The sequence below is a fragment of the Bombus vosnesenskii genome, unplaced genomic scaffold, assembly GCF_011952255.1.
Source record: "Bombus vosnesenskii isolate JDL3184/JDL3185 unplaced genomic scaffold, Bvos_JDL3184-5_v1.1 scf7180000013314, whole genome shotgun sequence".
Taxonomy (NCBI): Eukaryota; Metazoa; Arthropoda; class Insecta; order Hymenoptera; family Apidae; genus Bombus; species Bombus vosnesenskii.
Window position 1 is genome coordinate 864,990 of NW_022882960.1, and position 22,245 is coordinate 887,234.

At 45.7% G+C, this 22,245-nt stretch overlaps 1 protein-coding gene across 1 annotated transcript in view; it reads right to left on the minus strand.

Annotated features, from left to right (window-relative positions):
• LOC117235075 (iroquois-class homeodomain protein IRX-6) overlaps positions 1-19,314 on the minus strand; it is a 35,320-nt gene extending 16,006 nt beyond the window's left edge. Inside the window, exons 1-2 of the mRNA XM_033496755.1 lie at positions 16,050-19,314; positions 245-736 (exon numbers count right to left, since the gene is read on the minus strand). Coding sequence (XP_033352646.1) covers positions 245-736; positions 16,050-16,088 — 531 coding nt within the window. The 5' untranslated portion in view covers positions 16,089-19,314. The remainder of the gene's footprint in view (positions 1-244; positions 737-16,049) is intronic.
• Positions 19,315-22,245: the final 2,931 nt, after the last annotated feature.

Sequence of the window (22,245 nt, forward strand, 5' to 3'; positions counted from 1 at the left end):
TTCTCAGCTCTGTTATTTACCCATTGATATCCATTGTCACAAATAGTACTGGTAAAAATCATCTCGATTTCCTTTGTTTTAATAGATCCTTCGTTAAAACAAAAAAAAAAAAAATAAAAAATGATAGAATTCTGTCATTCTCCATAAATTTTTAATTCTATAAAAAAATAATTTCAAACTTTGCCTAACCTAATACAAATAATAATCTTCAATGAAAAAAAGAAAAAAATCTAAATCTACTCACCGTAGGCGTGTAGAAAGGTGCCTGCTCGGCCCCCAGGGGCGGAAAATAGGCTGCCATGCCCTCGGAGGCGGCGGCGGCCGCCGCTGCCGCGTACGGCGCGCTGTACATGGAGAGCGCAGCAGGTAGCGCACCCAGGCGTTGATAACCGCCGAGTATCTCGTACTGACAGGAGCAGACGGTTTGACCCGTGAGCGGATCCGTGAAAATGGGTCTTCCGGTGTCGCAACACCGTCCGGTCGGCGTTGGGCCGCCGGTCGTCGGTGGCGGATGACCCTGCGACGGGCTGACCGACGTGGTTGGGCTACCTGGCGGCCTAACCACCGCGCTGGTCACCGCCATCCTCGCGTTCGATAGACCGGCAGCTACGCCCAGGGGATGATTCGTGGTGGTGCCCGCTACGCTGACCAGCGACGAACCGCCTGCGCTCAGGATCGTACCGGAGACCGGCGAGGCCGCAGAGGACGTCAGCGACGAGCTCACTGTCACAGGACACTGGAACAACAGATAGCATAATTTTTGATAAGATTGTATAATATATACGTAGTGTGTGATAGTATTATACAGATTACATAGATATATTTAGAAGAAATAAAAGGATGGTCGAGAAAGTACTCGCGTGATATTGATTAATTACTTAAGTTAGGAAAAGATAAATTCTGTTGTTGTTATCGGTATCATTAGCGATAAGAAGCGTGTGCAGAAATTATACAAGAGATCCCTAATTGATTTTTTTGTAATCGTCGTTACAGATATTAAATTATGAAACGTGATTACTAGGCTGATGCAATAATTAGGATGACAGTGTACGAAATTCATTTGAGAGACGTATAAGAAAAAATTAACTTTTTCAGCGTTTTATCGATATATTGTGATATTCGACGAGAAATACGTATTTAGATAAAAAGACTTCTTAGCTTCGACTGAGATATGACGTATTATTATATTTACCAAACAACAGACGGCTACGTGATCGATCGTATACATGTCCAGCGCCCTGAACATTCGTCGGTACGTATCATAATTTAAACAGGAGATACATTCTTGACTAAAAATTGTTTGCATTGCCGCGTATCGGTTGCGAGCCACGCGTTAAAAGGGGGAAGGATAACTTGCGTATCTTCGCGAAAACAAGATGTTTCGCGTCTTTCGACAAAATCGTTCCGAAAACGCTGAGCTTAAACAACGACTCGTTACAACGCCACTGTTTGCTTGAAAATCCTCGACGACCGTCCTGCTCCTTTCTCTCGGTAAACAATCCAGAGTGGGAGAGTGCGTTTATGTTCCGTAGGTCACCCACTCTCCATGGATCCCTCTCTTTACCTTTTCTCGCGTTACACGCTAACTGCTCCTCTTTTTACCGCAATTTTTTATCGCGAGCTTAAAATTTACCTCCGTCTCTTGACCTACTCGCGGTCAGATTTACGCTCGACATTTGTCATTTAAGCGACGGCGAACGACCGTGTACCAGGTGCTACGAACCGTCGTCCATTCGCGCCGCCATTAGCTGGTTACGAAATCGGGAAACTCGTAATCGTCGTGTTTTCACATTTGTAGACACTCGTTCGAAACTGCCATACGCGTCGAGACTTGCTCCTACGACCGTACGTACGCAACTGGGTACACATATGGGGAAGCATATTAACATAAAAAAAAGTTTGCTCAGGAGAGACTACCGGTATCACCGTCGAAGATTCGCTGACAACGTCAACGCCAGCATCACCGAGACTGGACGTTTTAATCGTTACTCGATCTCCAGCCGTGTTACACGTTCTCCGATTGCACGGATGCACGCGAAGTGGAGCAGGTCGCAAGCTTCCCATTTTGCTGCGCGCCAGAGCTCGTTAAGAACGAATTAATGGTGGTTGATCGCGGGAAAATTGATCGAACGGCGTTATGAAACCCGCCACGAGTTAACTGCGAACGATATCGTGTTCGGTTGCAAGTCCGGTTGGTTTAGCGTTTCTCGAAACGGACCGATGAATTCGTTGATACGCGAGTCCGTAGGTTAGATCGTTTGACCGGATAGAAAGACAGCCGATTCGTCGTGGAAACTATTACAAATTATTCCAACCGTTCGTCGAATTTTAGCAACTTCCGTAAGAACACGCGCATAATTTACTCGGCGTTATCTAAACACGCTAATAAACGATGTAACATTTCCATATTAATCGTGCGACTTTCTCTCAGAGCGAATTGTGTGTACGAAATATCCGAAACGTATCCGTTTAACCCGATATATCCGTGGCGCGCAGCCTCCAGGGAACCGAGGGACTTCCGTTAAACACACACCTGCCGACGCGATTGTTTCCGATTTACGAAACAATAAACGCCTCCGGTGGCACGTTCGACGCCGATAATCGGCGACAGGCAGAGCAACAACGGGAGAGCAGCTGCGCGAACGAACCACACCCAGAAAGAGAAAGAGAGAGAGAGAGGGTGAAAGAGAGAAACCACCACCCTAAAAGGACTTTTCCAGCAGCGCAGCGGCGTGAAAAGCCAGAGGAGCAACTGCTAAGTCTAAAGGTCTTGGACGCGCGCTCCCCCCTTTTCATCCTCGGGAAGGTAAACCGAAAATCAAGCCCGTACATAATACCAAGGCGTCCTCATTAATTCCATATCAAACAGCACGGCTAAATAGATTAGCGGGTTGAGTGGCTTTCGCGCGGCGGAGCCTAAACAAACCCCCTGCGTGTGGAACGTCCCTATTCGACCGCATCAATCCATCCATCCATCCATCCATCCATCCATCCATCCATCGCCTCGTTTCGATGGCTCCGTAACATATTGCCGAAAGGCAGGACCGCGCGTGCATTGTATTGGGACGAAAAACGTGACCCGCCGCGCATTATGGCACCGAGAGAGTGGCGTTAATGCGTGTCCCGGTTACGCCGTTCTGTCTGACGCTTCCAACTGCCTGGCAGTATAACACTGTGATGGTCAGGATCCACGCAGCCGTGGCTGGAAATCGCGTTTGACAGGAAGGACAAAAGTATCTCGATCGAACTCGATAAAACTCGATACGCGCGTTGGAATACTCGGTTCGCCAAATACACATCGTCTCTTCTCTCTTTTTGATCATGCCGCGTTTCGAGCTACGGTTTTGCTAATACGCGCACGCGCGAATTGTAAGCTACAGGGGCTTACACCGGTTGATATTTTAATCGCGGTCCCGATGATCGAGCGACGCTCTATTTCGCGATTTATTTGCCGGTATTTGTCAATCGTTTTTGCTACAGTACGAATCAATTTTTATGGAGTCTGGTAAGAATTGTGAAAAGAATTTTGGTCCGCTCATACGTATACATAATGACGTAGGTTAAACCTTAACTTTCATGAAGCAGACTGTTCTATGCTTATTGTTGTAAAAGCGGCATCGTATGTTTCTGTGACAGAGAACGAAATCACGATCTAATCATAAAAGTTAAAGGGACATACTTTCAAAAATTTGAATACCTGACGAAATTCAAATTCCCTAAATCTTAGCATGCACCGCTATGTTTTTCATCCCGCTATAGGTATGCTTCTATGGACAAGATTCGGTACGCCTGTGTATCGGGTAAAAGACAGAAGGTCGCAGGAGCCGCAGGAAGAGTGCATCGGGGCGGCAGATATACTGCGAGGCGGCTGTTCTCACCGGGAATCGTAAGAATCCTGTGAGAGGTCCTCGAGAGAAAAGCAGAGGACGGGAAGAATGCGCTTCGGGGCTCGGGATCGGGCATGGGGTTAAACGACGAAGCGTGTTGGCGAGTGTCCGGAGCCACGGACCATAATTCAGTGCTACGGTCCGAGAGGAGAAGAAGAAGCGGCCGCCAGTTCCTGAGTTACTCCACGCGATCGCATCGAACGAGAGAAGTGAGAGCCCGTGTGCAGCACTCTCGCAACCGTGTACACAGAACCGGCAACTATATCACACCTTGGAGCTCGTAGTCGCCAGATTCGCCTGGCTCTCGCCGCCTTTAAAGTAGCGTTCAAGGTAGCCGTGTCGTGGCTATAGAGCTGGAGAGTTCGTCGAAGCTGGCTACCACGAAGAGCGACAATTATTCGCGCGCCGAGGGATCGATATATCGAGGCATTAGCCCGATAGGATGGCTCGTTTGTTCCACGACGATGCTAATTGCTAGTGCCACGATTTCTCTCCGGGGCGCACGCAGCTCTTGGCCAAAGGAAAACGGAAGCTGCGACCACTGTCACGTATGGCAAGGATGCATTACGATACGATTACTGCACGACTCCAGCTACAGGTTCTATCGTAGCTGAACGTGTTGAGAACATGTGGAAAAAGAATTTTAGTGTTCGGTAGCTTGATGGCGACTAACATTTCTAGGTGTCAGCGCTGTAAATGTCTCGAACAAGGCAATTGGTAGCGTTAATAGTTTAGATAGAGGTGGAATGCCATAGTCGAGTTAAATCGTACGTAAGATTATCTACGAATTCCACAGAACGTCCTGTAGTAACGGAGCTTGTCCGATACCGTATATTTTCAATACTACGATAGTAGACTGTCAGATGGTTATATTGAAGTAAAAAAGAGAGACAATTCTTCTAACGCGTCCTATGATACTGCAAAAGAATCGGGTTATTCTAACAAGTCCCCTGATACCAAAACCACCAAGTATATATTTTCGGAAATTATCTGTATCGGCGTGAAATCACGCGAACGGGACGCAGCGGAACGGGAATGGTAAAAGAGGAGTTCGCGGAAGGCCCGAGATATCGGATGACACCTTGTGCGCGGCTTTGCAGAAAATTCTTCGCGATTCCGCTCATGGACAATGCCATTCTAAGCTCGGCATACCTGTGTCGGCGGGCCCCACGAAAAAGCGATATATCGTGCACGCGGGGCTGCGTAGACACTCGGATGGATGATCGATGGACGTCCGATCTCGGCTATGGAAAAAACTGGAAGTCCTCGGGTGGAAACGGTCGTCGAGAGAATGCTTGGCTACGCGATCGAGAGAAGGGCCTAGCAAACCAGTACGTACACTCTACTCGGCTCTCCTCCTTCCTCTTGCTCTCGCCCAGCTCCGTGCACATGGCCACGGGAGATCAGCCCTCGGTATACACGCGTTTTATGACGCGATTTATATGCACAATGTAACAGTCGCGTCGACGTGGGAACACGTAACGTCGCGATCTCGTGTCGTTCCTTTCTTCTGCTCGCCCCGACAAGAACTGTCCCTTCTCTTGGTTCCGCGGCGAGGAAAGATCATCGGGGACCGGGTCCGAAGGAAAGACACGCGATCGCGATGGTAGATTGACCAATGGCTTTTTTTGGCGGTGCACGCGGCGTGCGGATCGTCTCGCACCGCGCCGTGGCGAGGAACAGCAGCGCGGACGTGGCGCGTTCCTTCGAATTTATTGCGTATCCATATTCAGCGGGCAGATGGTTCGCTTTAACACGTTCATCGTCGCCATTCGTTGTTTCCGTGGAACGAGTACAGAGTGGGGCGGAAGCGTGGAAAAAGGGAAAAAGCAGAGGAAGAGAAGATGCTTGGACGAACGTGTCTCTCCGATATAAGCACGTTTTATCGATCGTTCTTTGAAAAACGTAGCACGCGATGCCGAGCCGCATATAACCGCCTCGGCGACTAATCGCATAGCAGAAAAAATTCGAGACCGCTGCGTGTGTTTTAAGAAATCGCGAGCACGCTGGCTGAGCAATCCTATTCGCGTGGAAAAAGCTAAAGAGCGAGAATACGAGTAGAAAGCGCGCGTTAGAACGAAGAATCGGATAGCGAGGATGAGCACACGGTACATAGAGGACCGATGCGCAGGAGCTGGATTCAGCAACGAACTACGTCGTGTTTCCACGATTTATAGATCCGAAAAGGGAATCGGTTATCCTGTGGACACAGATGCGCCGCTGTTTGCACACGAAGCATTTGTCACGCGTGTCCTGGCGAGAGAAAAGGGACCGGTCGAGAGATGATGCCCTCTTTGCAACGAGGCCCAACCGAGTCAATATTGACTCCAGGCCAGATTGATGGACCTTCTTCGCGTGTGTGTTTAGGCCTCGCAGCACTTACTTATGTTCCCACCCTGTTCTCGTTAGTCCCTGTTTAGTTCGCCCCTTGCTGTTTCGTTCGATCGTTCCGGGAAACCTACGTAAGATGCAAGATAGTAATGTATAGTAGGTTAACGTTGTCATAATTTTGATAGTTATTCTCGATTGAATGAGGACATGTTTGGTTAAGATTCGATTGAAATATTTGAAGTACATATGGAGAGAATCGTTTGAAACAGACAGAAACCAAACTGATCATCTTTATAAAGACTAATTGTTTGGTTAAATACGTATCCTGGTACTAAAATTGATTGTGATCGCACGTCTAATAAATGCACTTCCTGTAGATTGTTCGTGGAATTCTGAAATTTCGATTGTACCAAACCGAGTGTAACTTTAGAGTTCATTAAGAAACGCTTCGTAGAAAGTGCGATTATTTTATCAATAATCCGATCGCGTTTCGTTCGAACCGATTTCTGAGAACATCGATCCGCGAATTTTATTTATCGGCGTGCGTTTCGTATTATTATCGAACAAAACTTCCGCTTTGCTCCCGCTTTGCAATGGGGGCAGAATGAAAAACACAACCATTCATAATTACACCGAATTCGTCGATCACACCTCATTGACCAAAACGTTTGCGAAACCTTCAAACGGGTAAACACGTAACGAACAGCGCTCACGTACTTTCTTAGAATTCGATCCGCCAATTTCACTAATGAACGATGAAAAACCAATATTCGTGACAAAAATTATTTCAAAATATCGAAACTCGAAATGAAACAAATAGTCAATACATAAAACACGAGCAATCGTAAAATCGAGACATAAACAGGACAAAAAGAGAGCCAAAGTTCTTTTCTGAAAGCTCGCAAAGAAAGAACTTTCGAAATTCTCAAAATCGAACGATACGACACGAAAACTTCTGTAACCTAAAAGATGTGCCGATCCGTAGTGAAAGACGAAATCCCTGGGGAATCCCAGGAAAATCGTGGCACATCGAAAAGACAGGAAACCTGGTCGGTTTTGGTTCCTAGGACCCCGAATGTAAACGAAATCTGATAAACCGTGAAATCGTTCGTTCTCACGGGGTTTCACTGTGGCCGCATGTGCTGCGCGGTATCCGGTTAAATTAATTCGCTGCTCGTTACTAATCGGTACGCTCCTTCACACTCGTGGCTCTCGTATATAAGACGGTTGACTGGAGGAACGTTATCAAAACGTAAGATCGAGGCAAGGGGTTGCGAACGAACGGAGAGACAATCATGGTTCCCGAGCACGGAAGAAGGTTAAAGGGCGACGAGAAAGATTTGCACGCGTTTCGACAAAAGCGAGCAGACGAGGAACGAGCGGTCTTTGGTTCTGGACTCTCCGCAGGATCGCCATCTGACACCTAAGTTTCGCCGTAATGCGATTAACAGCGTGAGTGGCGTTATCAAAAGAGAACTCGCAACGATACAATAGCGCATCCGGCGTCATTTGCTAACACCGTCAGCCGAACGATACCGGTATACATCCGTCTCTACGCATTGTCGCACGATACTTTCGTCCTCGTTGGCATGATCGTATTCTCCGTGCCGGTATACCTAGGCACCTCGATCTCTATTAAACATACACACACGTAGTCGAGCCAGGCTATTAAGCGATACCGAGGCTTATCGCTCGGAAAAAAGTTACTTTGTAATCTCAAAGCAACGTGTTAGATGTTGCGTTGCGAGAAACAAAACTCGAAACTCGAGCTCGAGACACTCTTCCTGCGACTAGTCTGTGATCTGTTTTTCACGCCTCGCTTTCGATCCTGTCTCCTTCTCTAGCGAAGACCGAATCGAGTCTTGTCTCTGTGCAGAGTCAGAGTTATGTGGTATCAATAGGACGCCGACAGGTCGAGCCGCGGGTACCAACCGCTAACACTAGAGGGCTACGACGACAACGAGTCTGTCTGTCTAACTCGCTAGCGGTCGAATATACGAGCGATCGATATAAATACCGCACCTAGGCGAGACTCCCTCTACGTCTACGGCAGGGACTATCGGACATAACTCGAAACCCCAGGTAGGCGAACAAGTGGTGGCAAAGGGACACGAGGACCTCAGATTCGTTTCGCTTACAAGTTCAGTACGAGTCAGTACAAGCTCAGTATGCAAATATGTAGCGAATATGCTCGGCACGACCACGGGCGTTAAAAAAGTAGATTAGTTTGTAAGTTGGTAACGCTTGAGTAGCTTGGAAGAACACTCGTACGGAGCGCGACTCGTACTGAGTTTGTAAGCGAAACGAATCTGGGGTCCTCGTGTGTTCCTTTGCCACTACTTGTTCTCGCCTCCCTCGGGTTTCGAGCTATGTCCGGTAGTCCCTGCTTTAGACGTAGAGGGAGTCTCGCTAGGTGTGCGGTATTTATATCAATCGCTCGTATATTCGACCGCTAGCGAGTTATACAGACAGACTCGTCGTCGTAGCCCTCTAGTGTTGGCGGTTGGTACCCGCGGCTCGACCTGTCGGCGTCCTATTGATATCGATCCGCCACAGTTATCTAAATGTATACCTCGATAAGGAAATTTTTTTTTTATTTACTTGTATAGTGTAGGTTTACCCTATGAAAGGTGTGGATTTTTTATCTTCGAGATATAGTTACACGTTTATTAATAATACTAGTTACGATTTCTTAATACATTGTTAGATATTCTTTGTTTGTGTATAAGTTCCTTCAACGATGACGAGGAACCAATGACATTAGGTAGAGCACATATTATAACAATCTCTTTGACTTCACTTTACTTCTGAAGACAATTTTGCGTTTTTTAAGAAAAAAATGGAAGCACTATTCCAAAGGAGGTACACAGTCTGCACCTAAACGTCTCTAACAACATCAATTACCAGGAAATCTACTCTGTTCTCGAGAGCGAGTTTCGCGTACTTCGACTAACAACCACGTGGCTATTCCACCATACAAGTTACTAGCTGGCAAGGGAAAAAATTCGTCCCAACACGAATTGGAACTGACTGCAATGTTCGCGGACTGCTAAGGGTTAAACGATCTCGGAATACAGAGAGACAGACGGGGAAACCGCTGAAACAGGAAAGTCACGGGACACCGAATTCGTAATGGTTCGTTTACAAGCAGCCCCGCGGAATTTATTGCACTGCACGCGATACACACACACACACACACACATACGCAGAGATCGGTGGTCGCGAACCAATGATTTATACCGTGAGAAAGATTAGGCATTCGCGACTGAACCCTTCTTTCGCGCGGGTACCACTACCGTTACACGCGCGTGGAAAACGTGTGCTCACGTCTCTGCTTGGATAAAATAGCAACGACTCCTGTAACGACAATTTCAATAAATTATCCAGCTGCCGCGCGCGCGAACGATCAGAGATCTGCGGCGCGTCTCGCCTTCCCTCGAACGCTTCCAACACCGATTACACACCGATCTTTCTACCTCAGAACTTAGCATTCTCTCTCTTTGGCTTCCGTAGAATCTGCATCGACGTCTCCCATCCCCGAGCAACGAGAAATCCATGGAACGACGTTTCTCTCAGTAAAAACTGATCGAACATTTGCGTCCTCACGGAAGGAGGATCCCATTGTTCGATGGACGTTCTTAGACCGGGAAGATTCTGTCGGTGGATTTTCATCGGTAACAGGGTTACTCTGGTAAGGATGTTTCATTATAGGTAGGTTTCTGCGGTTCATTCGACCGAATTATTTTACAGTAACGTCGATGCAGTGATAGGGTTTTTTGTTTTCAAGAGATAAAGTTAGGATGAAGAGAAGTACGAGAGGCTTCGATATTGATGAACTCACACATAGTTGGGGAAGGGATTGGTGTTTTCGTATCCGGGAATCATTAAGTTGTCAAGACTCTATCCTTCATGGGCGAAGTTTGTAAGTGGGGCTAGTCTTCACGACGGGGAGAGGAGTTTTTCGAGATTAAATGGAGAGACACACAGTTAGAAATATATAATCTCTCTGTTTCGTTCGTAAGATTTCCACTGAACGCTTTCTTTGTACGACAAATGGTACGTCTAGTTTTCCTCGAATCCTTCAATCACTATAGAAAAAAGAAATATGTACAAATATCGCTATATTTAATATATGCTTTTTTATGCGATACAACTTATTCCAGCTAAAACGAGATAAAGTGTATGAGTAACGTTAACCTCGTATGCATTACTCGAATAATAACCGTGCATGTTTGATCCGCGAAGGTTTGATTCTCGACTCTTTATCTGCCGATTCTACGTAGCAGTATCGACAGCAGCGGAATCGAAGCGGAAGAAAGAGGCTAGCAGATTTCATAAGACTAATCGCGAACGATAAAGCCTGGCTGATTTATCGGCGACGACAATTGGACCGCTATGTCGAAATGTAACCGGAGCGCCGGAAGTCTCAGGCGCATGGTGACCGTCAACCAGCAACAATGTTCCTGTCACAACGCCGCGCGCACGGCTCCTTGCACGCGTTCAACACACGCAGCTCTATATATGCGATTGTATGCGTGTTAACTGCAACGGGCACCGTGCATTTATTCCAAAGGAGATCAGTGTAGGGGTGTGACAGGGGGCTGTTAGTTGGAAAGACGGTCGCGAAACTCGGGCTGAATGAATTCGAAGTAAGAAAGAATGATTAAGAAAAAAGATAGGAGAGGAAGAAAAAAGAGAATTTAAAGGCGAAGAAAATAAAAGACGGTGGCTAAAAAGAGAACTAAATAAAAAAAAGGTGAAAAAGAGGAAAGTTGGTGGCAAGATAGTGGGCAAGGGAGAAAAAAGAAGGGAAGAAAGCAAAAGAAAAACGGGTGCAAAACGCGTGAGAGCGTGTGCTCGAATGAATGAATAGAAGAATCCGTGGAAAGGAGAGAAAAAGGAGGGCAGAAGTGGGTGGGAGAGAGAAAGGGGTAACAACGATCGGAAGGAACAAGAGACAGGACTTGAAAGAAAGGAAAGGAGAGGAGAGAGAGAAGAACCAGCATGCGAGAGTGAATGAATGCAATGAGGCAACAGCGAAGCACCAAGAGACGGAGAAAAGAAGTGAAAGAGCAAGGAAGAGAGGAAGAAGGAGAGCGCGAACGTGCAAGAGAGTGAGGGCGGAGGATCTGAGTCAGCTCGATTGGATCGAGTAGCGTCGAGTCAGCGAGCGAAACAGCGCTAACTGCCGGGCGCAAACTACTACCGGAGATCGTATCTATATAGCAACGTATCGTGCTGCGGCACATCTCGCTGCCAACTTGCAATAATATGGCCATTCATAATTTTTACGCGACCAGCGTCATTCAGGAATTCTAGTCGCGACCACTTCGTGATCGTCGTCCATCGTCATACGCTCTGCCCGTGTGGAACCGCATTCCGGTAGAGGCTGGAAACGCGGCCGAATTTTCTTCCCTCGCCACTCGCCACCACCCCGCGCTTCGATATCACGCGGATTACGCAGGCCTCGCAATTCCGCGAATTCCACGGCAACTCGATTTATAATTCGAGTCGTGGAGAAGGGCGGTCACGAGAAGCGGCCACGAAGGTAATTTCGTGGCGAGCTTGCGCTATTAATCGCGCTCAACGCTTTTTGTAGCTTCGTCTACAAACGTGGACTATTACTGCTATCACGAATGCCGAAGACATTGTATGTGTGTTACAAAGATACGAAAAGCATATGGAATTTTAGAAGGACGGATACTGATAAGAACAGATAGAGGCTTGCCAAAAAAAGAATGTACACGCCGCGAAGCTATATTTACGTAAATCCTGGACATATGTTCGGCTTGATATGTAAAAACCAAATGGAAAGTATGAAGGTAAACGTGTATAGGATGATTTATACTTACATATGGAATGTTATGTGTTAATGATTAGTGTTAAGGTAATATTTACACGTTAGTGTACATAGAAATGTTGCCTACGGATTATCTTATTTAAGAAAGTCTATAGTACCTTTTCTGCTGATTTTTATTTTCAACGCCCATAGGCAAACAAGATAACCTTCGATCAAAAGCTGTTCACACTAAAAGTTATTTCAACTTTGTATCATACTTGCAATCTTTGCTTATCTCAAAATCGAAATCGTCCGCGATACATACATGGAGAAATACAAAAATACACTCGTTCGGTCTTGATCTTGTCTGGAGTCACTTCGCTTTCGATATGTTCAGAGACAAAAATACACGACGGACTTAAGAAAGAGTGATACGACGGAAAGGATGGAAGTATCGTTACTTCAATTAGATTTAATGACACAGATTAGCGATATGAATTCATCACGTTCTAAATTTAATGCACGGTCGTCGTTGCTGCGAGACGAGATCTTCATTCTTCGAGGGTGAACCGCTCAGTGTTTTTCAGGCCAAAATTAAAGCCCGTTGCCATACCGAGGACATTCCTTTTTCTCGCCGTAAACACTAAACACGTTGCACTCATACGAGAACGAACGTGAAACATGTTCGTTGTCGTGAATGCTTCTTAACAAGTATTCCACCAGAGGTTTCAATCGAAGAGATCTAATCGAAACGATGGTGTAAGGTTAAGTAAGAATACGGAGTGATTTCTATCGTGATGAAGAAATTAAAATTGAACGGTTCAGTGTGATTTCGTCGAGACGAGTATCATCGGTCGAATATTAAGAAAGTACTCAACGATAGCCGATGTTGAACACGCCTGAATGTAGTTTGCAGTTATTAACGATCAGTTTACACGCTTCGCGTGTTGTACGTACTTACGGCTTGCAATTCCTTCGACGGGCGCAACGACTCGTTACGTCATCGACGTAGCGCAAATGTCAACCGATACGAAGCTGATATATCCACAATAAGAGAGCTAACTACAATTAACATCTTATTGTTTATTAGACGAACAGACCACGAAAAAAGGAAGAATATAGGAGATAAAAGGACAAAACTTGGCTTCATGAACGACGGAATATAAATGCAGCTTATCATTGATTTTTAGCTAGGCTGTGACATAATTATGATAAAATGTCGCACACGCTCTTCGAGAAAGTGGCGTTCGATGATTCAACGGCTCTCTCTCTCTCTCTCTCTAATTATTATGGTATAACAAATGATGTGCGCTAAGCGACGCTATGATTAACTTGTAAAGATGACGGGCAACGGGAATCGGAAAGAAAAGTATGTCAACGATAAAACAACAACCGTGACTAAAGTGCTTGCTTGTTTATTTAACTGTGTTATAAGTGGAGTAATACTCATAGATAATAAACCATTAATTTTTATCGGCACTTAAACAATGTGATACGCAAACGATTCCACTATATGCTTCGTGCCTTGTTTACAGAAGGCATTATCGATTGCTATTTTGAATTGTTGGTCACGTGAAAAATTGCCACCTTTCAAACACGTTATTTTAGTCTACTAGACAAAGCGTGTCCGGTAGAAACACGGTTAACCACTTTCGTCTACAAAGTAGTAGTATAACAATTTTGTACAAACCCGCGAAGATGATTAAGCTTTTTAAACGTTACGTAATAAACTAATTTATTCAGAAAATAAAAATGTACAGAAAAAGTATATTTTAAGCATGTAGACAAAATTTCCAACTTAATTTTTAAACTTAAACACGATTTCCAGCACACAAATGTAAGACTATAAGAACATTTCTTATATTCTATAAATTATGTAGAAGTAATAACATACTTTAAGGAACGTTAATGATGGAAAAAGGGGCGTTCGAATCGTCATTTCAAAGACGCGTTGCAGCCATACCAACAGCGTAGATATCGCGGCAAAAAGGTCGTTCATGGTAAAAAGCTCGTTCATGGTAAGACGAGATAATTATTCTAGCCGGGCGCAAGCTCTTCGATCATTTCGGAACGTTGCTTTAGGCGTGGCAACACATGTTCTCAGCTCGGCGCTATGCACAGTGCATAGGTATGCAACGTACACCTATATGCAACATGTCAGGACACGTGGTACCGAATCTCTCAGGCTTGCCAACGGCTATCCATTTTCGCAACGAACAAGATCCCACGCTACAAATTATCCGTTGCGGTCATGCAACCGAAATGAATCGGTGCGGCGACTAATTGTTAGGCTTTCGACTTGAAATTTTTATGGATAACTCATTACTGATGATATAATTGGACGACATAAACAAGTTGGAAAATTGTAAACGCGTGATATATCATACATGCCACGTATGAAGTTTGTATGTTTCGCAGGGTGTGATTTTATGACAGCGCCATCTCTAAATCTCATGTTTTATCCATAATGCCTATATGTATATAGACTTTGTAATTTCAAAGTTAATAAGATATAACGATTAATCTAAATGGTAATTTTTGAAAGCTTATAACGTCTTTAATCTATGTAATCAATTCAGGTGGACAAGATTAAACTTAACTGAATATATTAAGAAATTGCTCTCGTGGCACACAAAATTCGAGCGCCATATTACACTTAAAATTTCAGCAGCGCCACCACTAAATTATGTTCTCTATGATATTCAATTCGCTTGTTAATTCTTCCTATTTTATATCTTCAAAACTCCTATAACGTAACGTTATTGTAATATTATTACTTTAATATTAGTTCTAAAAGTATTTCATACACTAATGGCTACAGAAATCATAACAAGCCATTTTTAGTATACGACAAACACATTAAATACATCGGGGAAATCCCAAAGATTAAAGAAGTTGAAAATGTATCACGTGCAATTTCGTTAATAGCCTCTTCCAACGAAATCAAGCAACAGTCGTAACTCGGGGGAACGAAGAAAGCAGCTTCCTCGACAGCTCGTAAAAGCGCGTCCGCAACGGCAGGGACGATATCCGCTTTCGCGGTGAATAGTCAACAGCATAAACGATTCATTCGCTGGTTAGCTTGGCATATGCGAAGTCACACACGAGAAAGAACAGATAGTCACAAATAGGTGAGGCTTTTGACCGTTGAATACATTTGACTTTCAAACGGTTGAAATTATATCCGGATTCGTACATCTACCGACCGAACGACAACTACATATCATGATGGTTCTAGAATTGTGTACTTTGCGTTTCTTCCGATATCGAACGTTTAACGTTGAAATATGCGCGCACTTGTCACGGATATTTCAATACCGAGTTTTGTTTCCCCAGTTATCGTAGTCACATGTAGATACAGCTAATGTTTCCTTTATTCTGCTCTTGTATAAGACCATTTTTTCCAAGACCAAGGAAATTGATTTCTAAGTGCTTCATTGCTCAGAACTTTATGAACAAAAAGGTACTTGAGGTAAATTATGCTGAATTTAAACATATACATGACATAACGACTGGATATAATGAGCTTCCTTTTTTTGTTGTAAGAGAACCTTCAAACATGATAGAAGCAAAAAGATGCTTTTAATAGTTTCGTGATAAAACGATTAGATGTGAATGACGTCACAGATAACGAAAGAAATCTATGTTGTTCCCTGTTTTTTAACATAATGCGCATGAATAAAGGGATAGATAAACATGTTTTGATCAGTTTGTCTAGCATCTATCTTTCCTATTACAACGCCACAACGTATAAATATGCAAATTCCTGTGTGTACACTTTGTATTCCTACTTTTATAAGACTCGTTTGCTCGATTAAATCAAAACTTGATACAGTTTCCTTGAATGATATCGACAATGAGGCAACGAAGTTCACAAATCAGACGATTGAGTTCAGTTACAACGCGCTGATTAATGTCATCGAAAGACATCGATTCGAAAGTACATCCATCACTATCGTAATCGTGTCACTCGACGCAATCGCAAAACTATCCTGGTAAACGATAGATTTCGAATGAAAAAAGCGAATAAGCACGAAAAGTGGAGGACTCACCTGTAGATTTGGTGATCCTCGAAAAGAGAACTGTGACATGATGTGTCGGCCACTCAGGGCCGTGATGGTCGGGCGCCGCTACGCGATCATCCTTTCAGACTGTGGCATCTGTTGCAGTCTCACCAAGTCACTCGAAACAACTATCACTTTTGCTTTTTTCTTTTCTCCGTGTATCCCTTCTTAACTTCTTTCTTTTCACCACGTGGCACGCGACGAGAAAGAAATAGAGTTGTACAGATATAGTCACAAATGACAAAACAGCGTAAAAAGCGGAGAGAAATTTTTCACTATAGATACGTAACTCGCGCGTGTTTTATTGCACTGTCTAGTATCAAACTGTACTCAACCCTGAAAGCGGTCTTCAGTCGTATACACTCGCACTGTCACAGACGCAGGCACCAGAGAGGCAGGGACCAGTTTTCCGAGCTTCGACCGCAACGCAGTCGTGTAGATGACACTGTTGGTTTCGGGACTCGTTCACGACTAGCACAGACCGATGACAACCGTAAGTCAACGAGAACAGTTCACACTAGCCACCGTGTACGATCGAGATCGAAAAATAAGGATCGTTTTGTCCAGGTAATAGAGACGATGTTTCACGAGCAGAAAACGGTAAACCATAAACTAATTACAACAGTATTAACACGGTACTTGAATGCGGGTATTATACGCGCCGGTGGATGATTCGCTCGTGTAGCTAACTCACGTCGTTGATCCGATCGACGCGCCAGCTATGATCGGTCGCGACTATCCTCCGAATCGTCGTTTCTTTTCGACGGAATCCAGTCCTCCGCTCAGCGGTTAGGAAGGCGGAGGTACATAAGTGTGAGTGCGAAGAAGAAAACGTGATATAGAAAGAGAGGAAATGAGAAAGCGAGACGGAATAGAGGGAGGAGCGAGCGAGAGGAAGCGCTAGAGGGACGGACAAGAGGCGAAACGAGAGATAGAGAGGGAGAGAGTGGTAGGTCGAGAACTCGAGCGATGGTGACGGAGAGACGTTCGTGAAAAAGGAAAGGTGAGGTTCGACTTGTTCGCGCACACCGCTCTCCTTTTTTTCTTCTCTTGCTCGTAGAATACGTCCACACGGCGGATTGTTTCGCACCCCGTGTAGTGATGTCGCGGAACAGCTTGTATTTTCTTTTTTTTTTTTTTTTGTTAATCGAAAATTCGTCGATACGAATTTTCTTAATTCACAGATTGTACAGTACCACGAAATCCATGCGCGCACTCTAAACAAGTAACTACAAACTGGCGCGGCTCACACGTGTATAATGCCCCGGCACTTCTGTCTTCTCCTCTGCGTGATCCGCGTGCGTGTGCGTCTACACGCGCGTGTATGTATATGTTTTCACTGTTTAGAGGGGGTACAAGGAGGGCGCGTGTCCATGCGACGACTCTTCCCTCTCTCCTTTCGAACTTGGCGGAAACTTCTTTTGCGCGCGCTACAAAGGATAATGATTCGATCAACGATAAGTATCTCGATTATCCGTTGAGTTCAATCCACACGCGCACTTTTTTTAAATCGGCACTGACATCTGATTTTGATCGGTAATCACCGAAAACGTAAATAGGTGATGGTAAATCCAGCGGTGGTTTATAAGTAGTGCGTTCGTCGAAGGAGCGAACAACGCAATCGAAATCCGTAAGTTCTGGTATCCTCGTTCCCCGAGATGACGGTTGATCGCGGTGTAGGAGGAGGCGGCGGTACAGTGACGGTGGCGCTGGCGATAACGATGGTAGTGTGCCGATGGTGGTGGTGGTAGTGACGAGAAGCGGTCGGCTCGACAGTGGTGGTGGCAGAGTCGTCGCCGTAGTTCTTTTCCTTCCATGGAAAGGGGGACGATTTTTGCGAGATGGTTTGCCCTCGGTGAGACGGGTGGGAGGGTCCAGGCCGGCACGCCGCGTGGTGTAGTGGGGGAGCTGGTGCCACCTCTGCTGGTGGCTGATGATGCCACTACCGGCACCTCGAACCCACGCGAATTCGTACCGCACTCTACTAGTAGGCCGAGTGTTCTGTGTACTTCTCTTCTCTCCGAGTCAGGTCGGCATCTTCGTAGATCGGGCACGGAGCCGTACACCAGCGGTTAGCGTCGGCAAACGCGACAATAAAATATGGTGAGTCGCCCGTGGGGCCAGCTAACGCGCTCCCTGCCTACCCCCTCTCACTTCGTTACCCGTTCTTCCCTCTCTTTCTCTCCTTTTCCTCTTTCTGTTTCTCGGTCTCTCTCTTTCTCAACACGTTCCGATCTCTTCTTCTCCCTCGATCGCACGCTCCTCGTCCCTCGCGACGCCCCACCGTCGCCGCTTTCTTCCCTCTTCGTTCGGCTTTCGTTTTGTGGAGGGGATGGGTGCTCGAGTCAGAGGGGGCGCAACCGGCCGAGATGCTGCCGTTGCCACCGTGTTGGGCTCTGGTGGGGTCAAGGGAGAGGTAGGTTGCGCTAGGAGGGGCGAGAAGAGGAGGCAGAAACTACACGACAATTTTAGTTCGATAGATCCTGAAGTTTAGCCTCGGCGGCGCTGCTTTACTTGCCGCTGACTTCTTCCCGGTAGTTTGTTCGCTGCCCTCTCTCCCGTTGCTGTTCGCTTCTCCACCTCTTTCTTGGACACGACCGCACACTCTGACGTTTCCCCACCACCACCACTACCACTACGATATTCCCACTCTATTTCTTTCTCTTTCTATCTCTTCTCCTTCACCGCGGCGATCGTCAACTACTTGGTGTCCCCTCGCTACACCACTGGCCCCCACCTCCTGAGATCCTTCCTCTTGCTCCACACACAACGCGACACTTGACTACACAACTTTTCTCTCTTTCTGTCCAACTTTGACTTCGCGTTTGCTTTTCACTTCGATCCAACACCGTCGCGACGTCTCTCTCGCTCGACACTTATACAGTGAAAGGCACGATCACCAGCTGACGAACGTATTACACGAGCACGTTTACGCGGCATAAACGCGTACCGGCAGTTTAATGCGCCGATGATGCGTGGATGTCCCATCGCGCGTTTCACCACCAATTCTCATCGGTTTTAGAAAGTCCTGCGATGACAAACGACGCGCTCGCTATTGATCCTCGAGATTTCAAATTCTTTTCACGTAGCCACGGCTGAATTTAAAAACTGATTCACGTCGAACGACAAGTTCGGTCGACTATCGCCATCCGAATCGGGCGATTGGTCCGTGGCCGTTGTACGCGAGTGCGGCAACGTGCCGATGATCACTAACAATATACAAGTTGACAACGGCGAGCGACGGATACGATGACGACAACGACGACTTCGGCCGTGGCATCGCGAAAGTGTGTTTTGCGCAGTTCTTTCAAGGGAACTCGCCTCCTCGCGCTTACTTGTCGCCCTCCTGGCGCGACCGCCGATCAAAGGGGCGGGTAGGGGCGGCTGTAGGTGGTGGATCGCGAGCATAGAGGTTGCGGGGGAGGACATTCGCTAGAACGGGTGGGGACAGTCGAAGGGGCCGATGTGGTTCGCGGGGTGGGTAAAAAGGTGCACTGACATTTTTCGCCGGCCGGCAGATTGCCGATATACACACCTACCTACGAGAGTACCTGCCAGCGAAGATATTTTTGTCGTTTCGTGGTGAAACTCACACGCTCGCGCTTACCCCTCTCGCTTAAACGAATCTCTGTAGTGGTGTTCGACGGTGTATAGGAGAAAGAGAGAGAGAGGAAACTGGATAAATCGTCCCCTTCCACACTTCTTTCGTCTCCCCTCTAATACACCGCGGTGGGTGCGGAGCTCGGCTTTTTTCCCCTCCGTGGGCGCGGACTAACCTTGCCCCGCCTTTATCACCTTTCCCTACCCCCTCTATATTCGAAGCTACTCGTACTACCACCAAATCGTGCCACTGCCTTTCTCATCACCCCGCAGTGTGCGCAGCACGTTGAGCTACTACTTCGCGCTCTTGCTCGCCACGGCGACGTCGACGGAGGAACACATTGCGGAACAGAGAGATTCCGCAAGCTGGAGCGAGATAGAAGCATACGGTGAGGCACACCGAGACGTGAAACATTAGTGTACCGTTTGTTAACACCGCGGTCTACACATAGCCGCGCGCAACTCTCACTCCTCTCCTCATGGTTCCTCCGTACCCTTCTACCGGTGACTTCAAGAGGCCGCTACTATGCGTATACGCTTTGTAAGCTCGTGTGCAAGTGTATGAGTCAATATACGCGAGTGTCATTCCAGTGTGTGTCGTAGAAGGTATGCTCCTGCTCAAGGGATTTTCTCTCTTTGTTTTACTCGCAAGTCTTCCACTCCCGTCTCTCTCTCCCGCTCTTTGACTCCACCTTAAACTCCCCTTGCCTGATCAGTTTCTATCCCTACAACGGTGACTTTCCGAGAATGCGACACCGAATTTGTCGACGGCACAGAACGTCGACGTTCCGCTACGACTACGCCCAAGCTAAGCCGCTGACCGATGTCGTCGCACATCGATTTTGGATTTCCCGTCTCTGTGCGTGTGTTACGAGGATCAACCGTGCGTCTTCGGAATCGGGAATTAAGGAGCCAACAGGGAGTAATAGTGGCTTTGTATCGTGTTCCTCTCGCCATACTCTATACAAGTTACCGATAAATCGAATTACCGATGTAGCCGCCAGTGTCACGAAATTCTCGGCAAAGGACCGTTTTTAAATCGTGTGTTATCACTGCATCACCATTGACTAATAAACCTTGAATTATTTATCGCGCGACCGTCGTAAATCATATCTTTTGAAAAATTCTGTCGCATCTCACTGTTTATGCAACGTTTTCCTTTTCTTTTCGCGTGTGTTAATTCGTAAGAGGAATATCGATTACAAAATGGAATTAATCGTAATGGAGCAATTTGTAGCGAGTCAATCTACAAACGGTGGTATACCGTTGGGGGTGTTTTATTATGACTGTGCGCACTATAGGTGTCTCCGCGCTTTGAATTACTAATGCCGTGGATCAACCAACACGTTTAGCTGTAGTGAGATGAGACAGTTAACTGTAGCGCGAGACAAGGCATTAACATGTTAATGCGTCCTACTCTATAGTCTATAGTCTAGCACAGTACGTACATGCAATTCATGTTAAATGCATTGGCCCTACGCATTGTTACGCTTCAACTAATGATTCGCATTTTGCCGTGAATTTGAATGTAAATGAAAGGAAAGATGATACGGTTTAACGTTACATATACACATGCCACCTTATGCAGAATGGACTCGTGGCGTTTTGAAGAGTTGTGTGTTTGCAATTCTAAGCTTGTATAAGTGTTAATAAATTATGGAAGAAATAATTAAAGTAATGTATAAAAATCCTATTCTCTGATGCGACGCACGCTAACATCCCGTATTTACATAAGTCATTCATATTTATTATATGTAATATACATTTTCTTATCGTAATTAAATTCTTCCAAGATATTATTAAATAATTTATGCAGAGCTAAAAATAAAAATACGAACTGTTAATCAGATTGTGTAATAAAAGCACATTATACGATTGTAACAATACATTTAAACATAGTTATCATGTTCTTTATCACGGGATTTCCCTAGAATACGAAAACATAGGTTAAGATAACGTACGGTAAGCGATACACGCTGTAATAAAGATTCTTAAGTGAAGCCCGTAAGTTCAGGCATACAATAACTATTATATGCAAGCGTACGTCTTCTTTATCTGTTACTTTGAAAATGCATAAAAACTGTCACGACCAGGGTCTATAATTATAGATCATGCATGATACGAGGAGCACACGTAATGCCTAGTGAAAGTTCATCCGATGTATAGATTCAACCGTTCGTTGAATCCACAATTATTCGCACGATACATGTTGCAACCACGTTTGAAACGTTTATCTAATATATCCAAACGTTGCAATTCCTCTAAATTACCCTCAAAGCTTATCTGATTCGACAACGCGCGCGTGCCACACGTAATTCGATTTGCTCGTGTTCTATACGATTCCTTCGATAACACCGTGTATGGCAATATCCTCGTGCATTTGCGTTGCTTCAAACGTCAAAGCCAGTGGCTAGAATCTAGATTCAACACGAGTTTCGAATCGACACCTGGACGTTTCGTTTGTCGTCGCCGTCGATGTTGAATTTCCAGTAACTCACCAACGTCTCTCCAGTTGACATCGTATTGTCGCTGTCGAACTCATTGCATGCAAGCAAGTTTCATAGCACCTCGAAGACGGTACTAT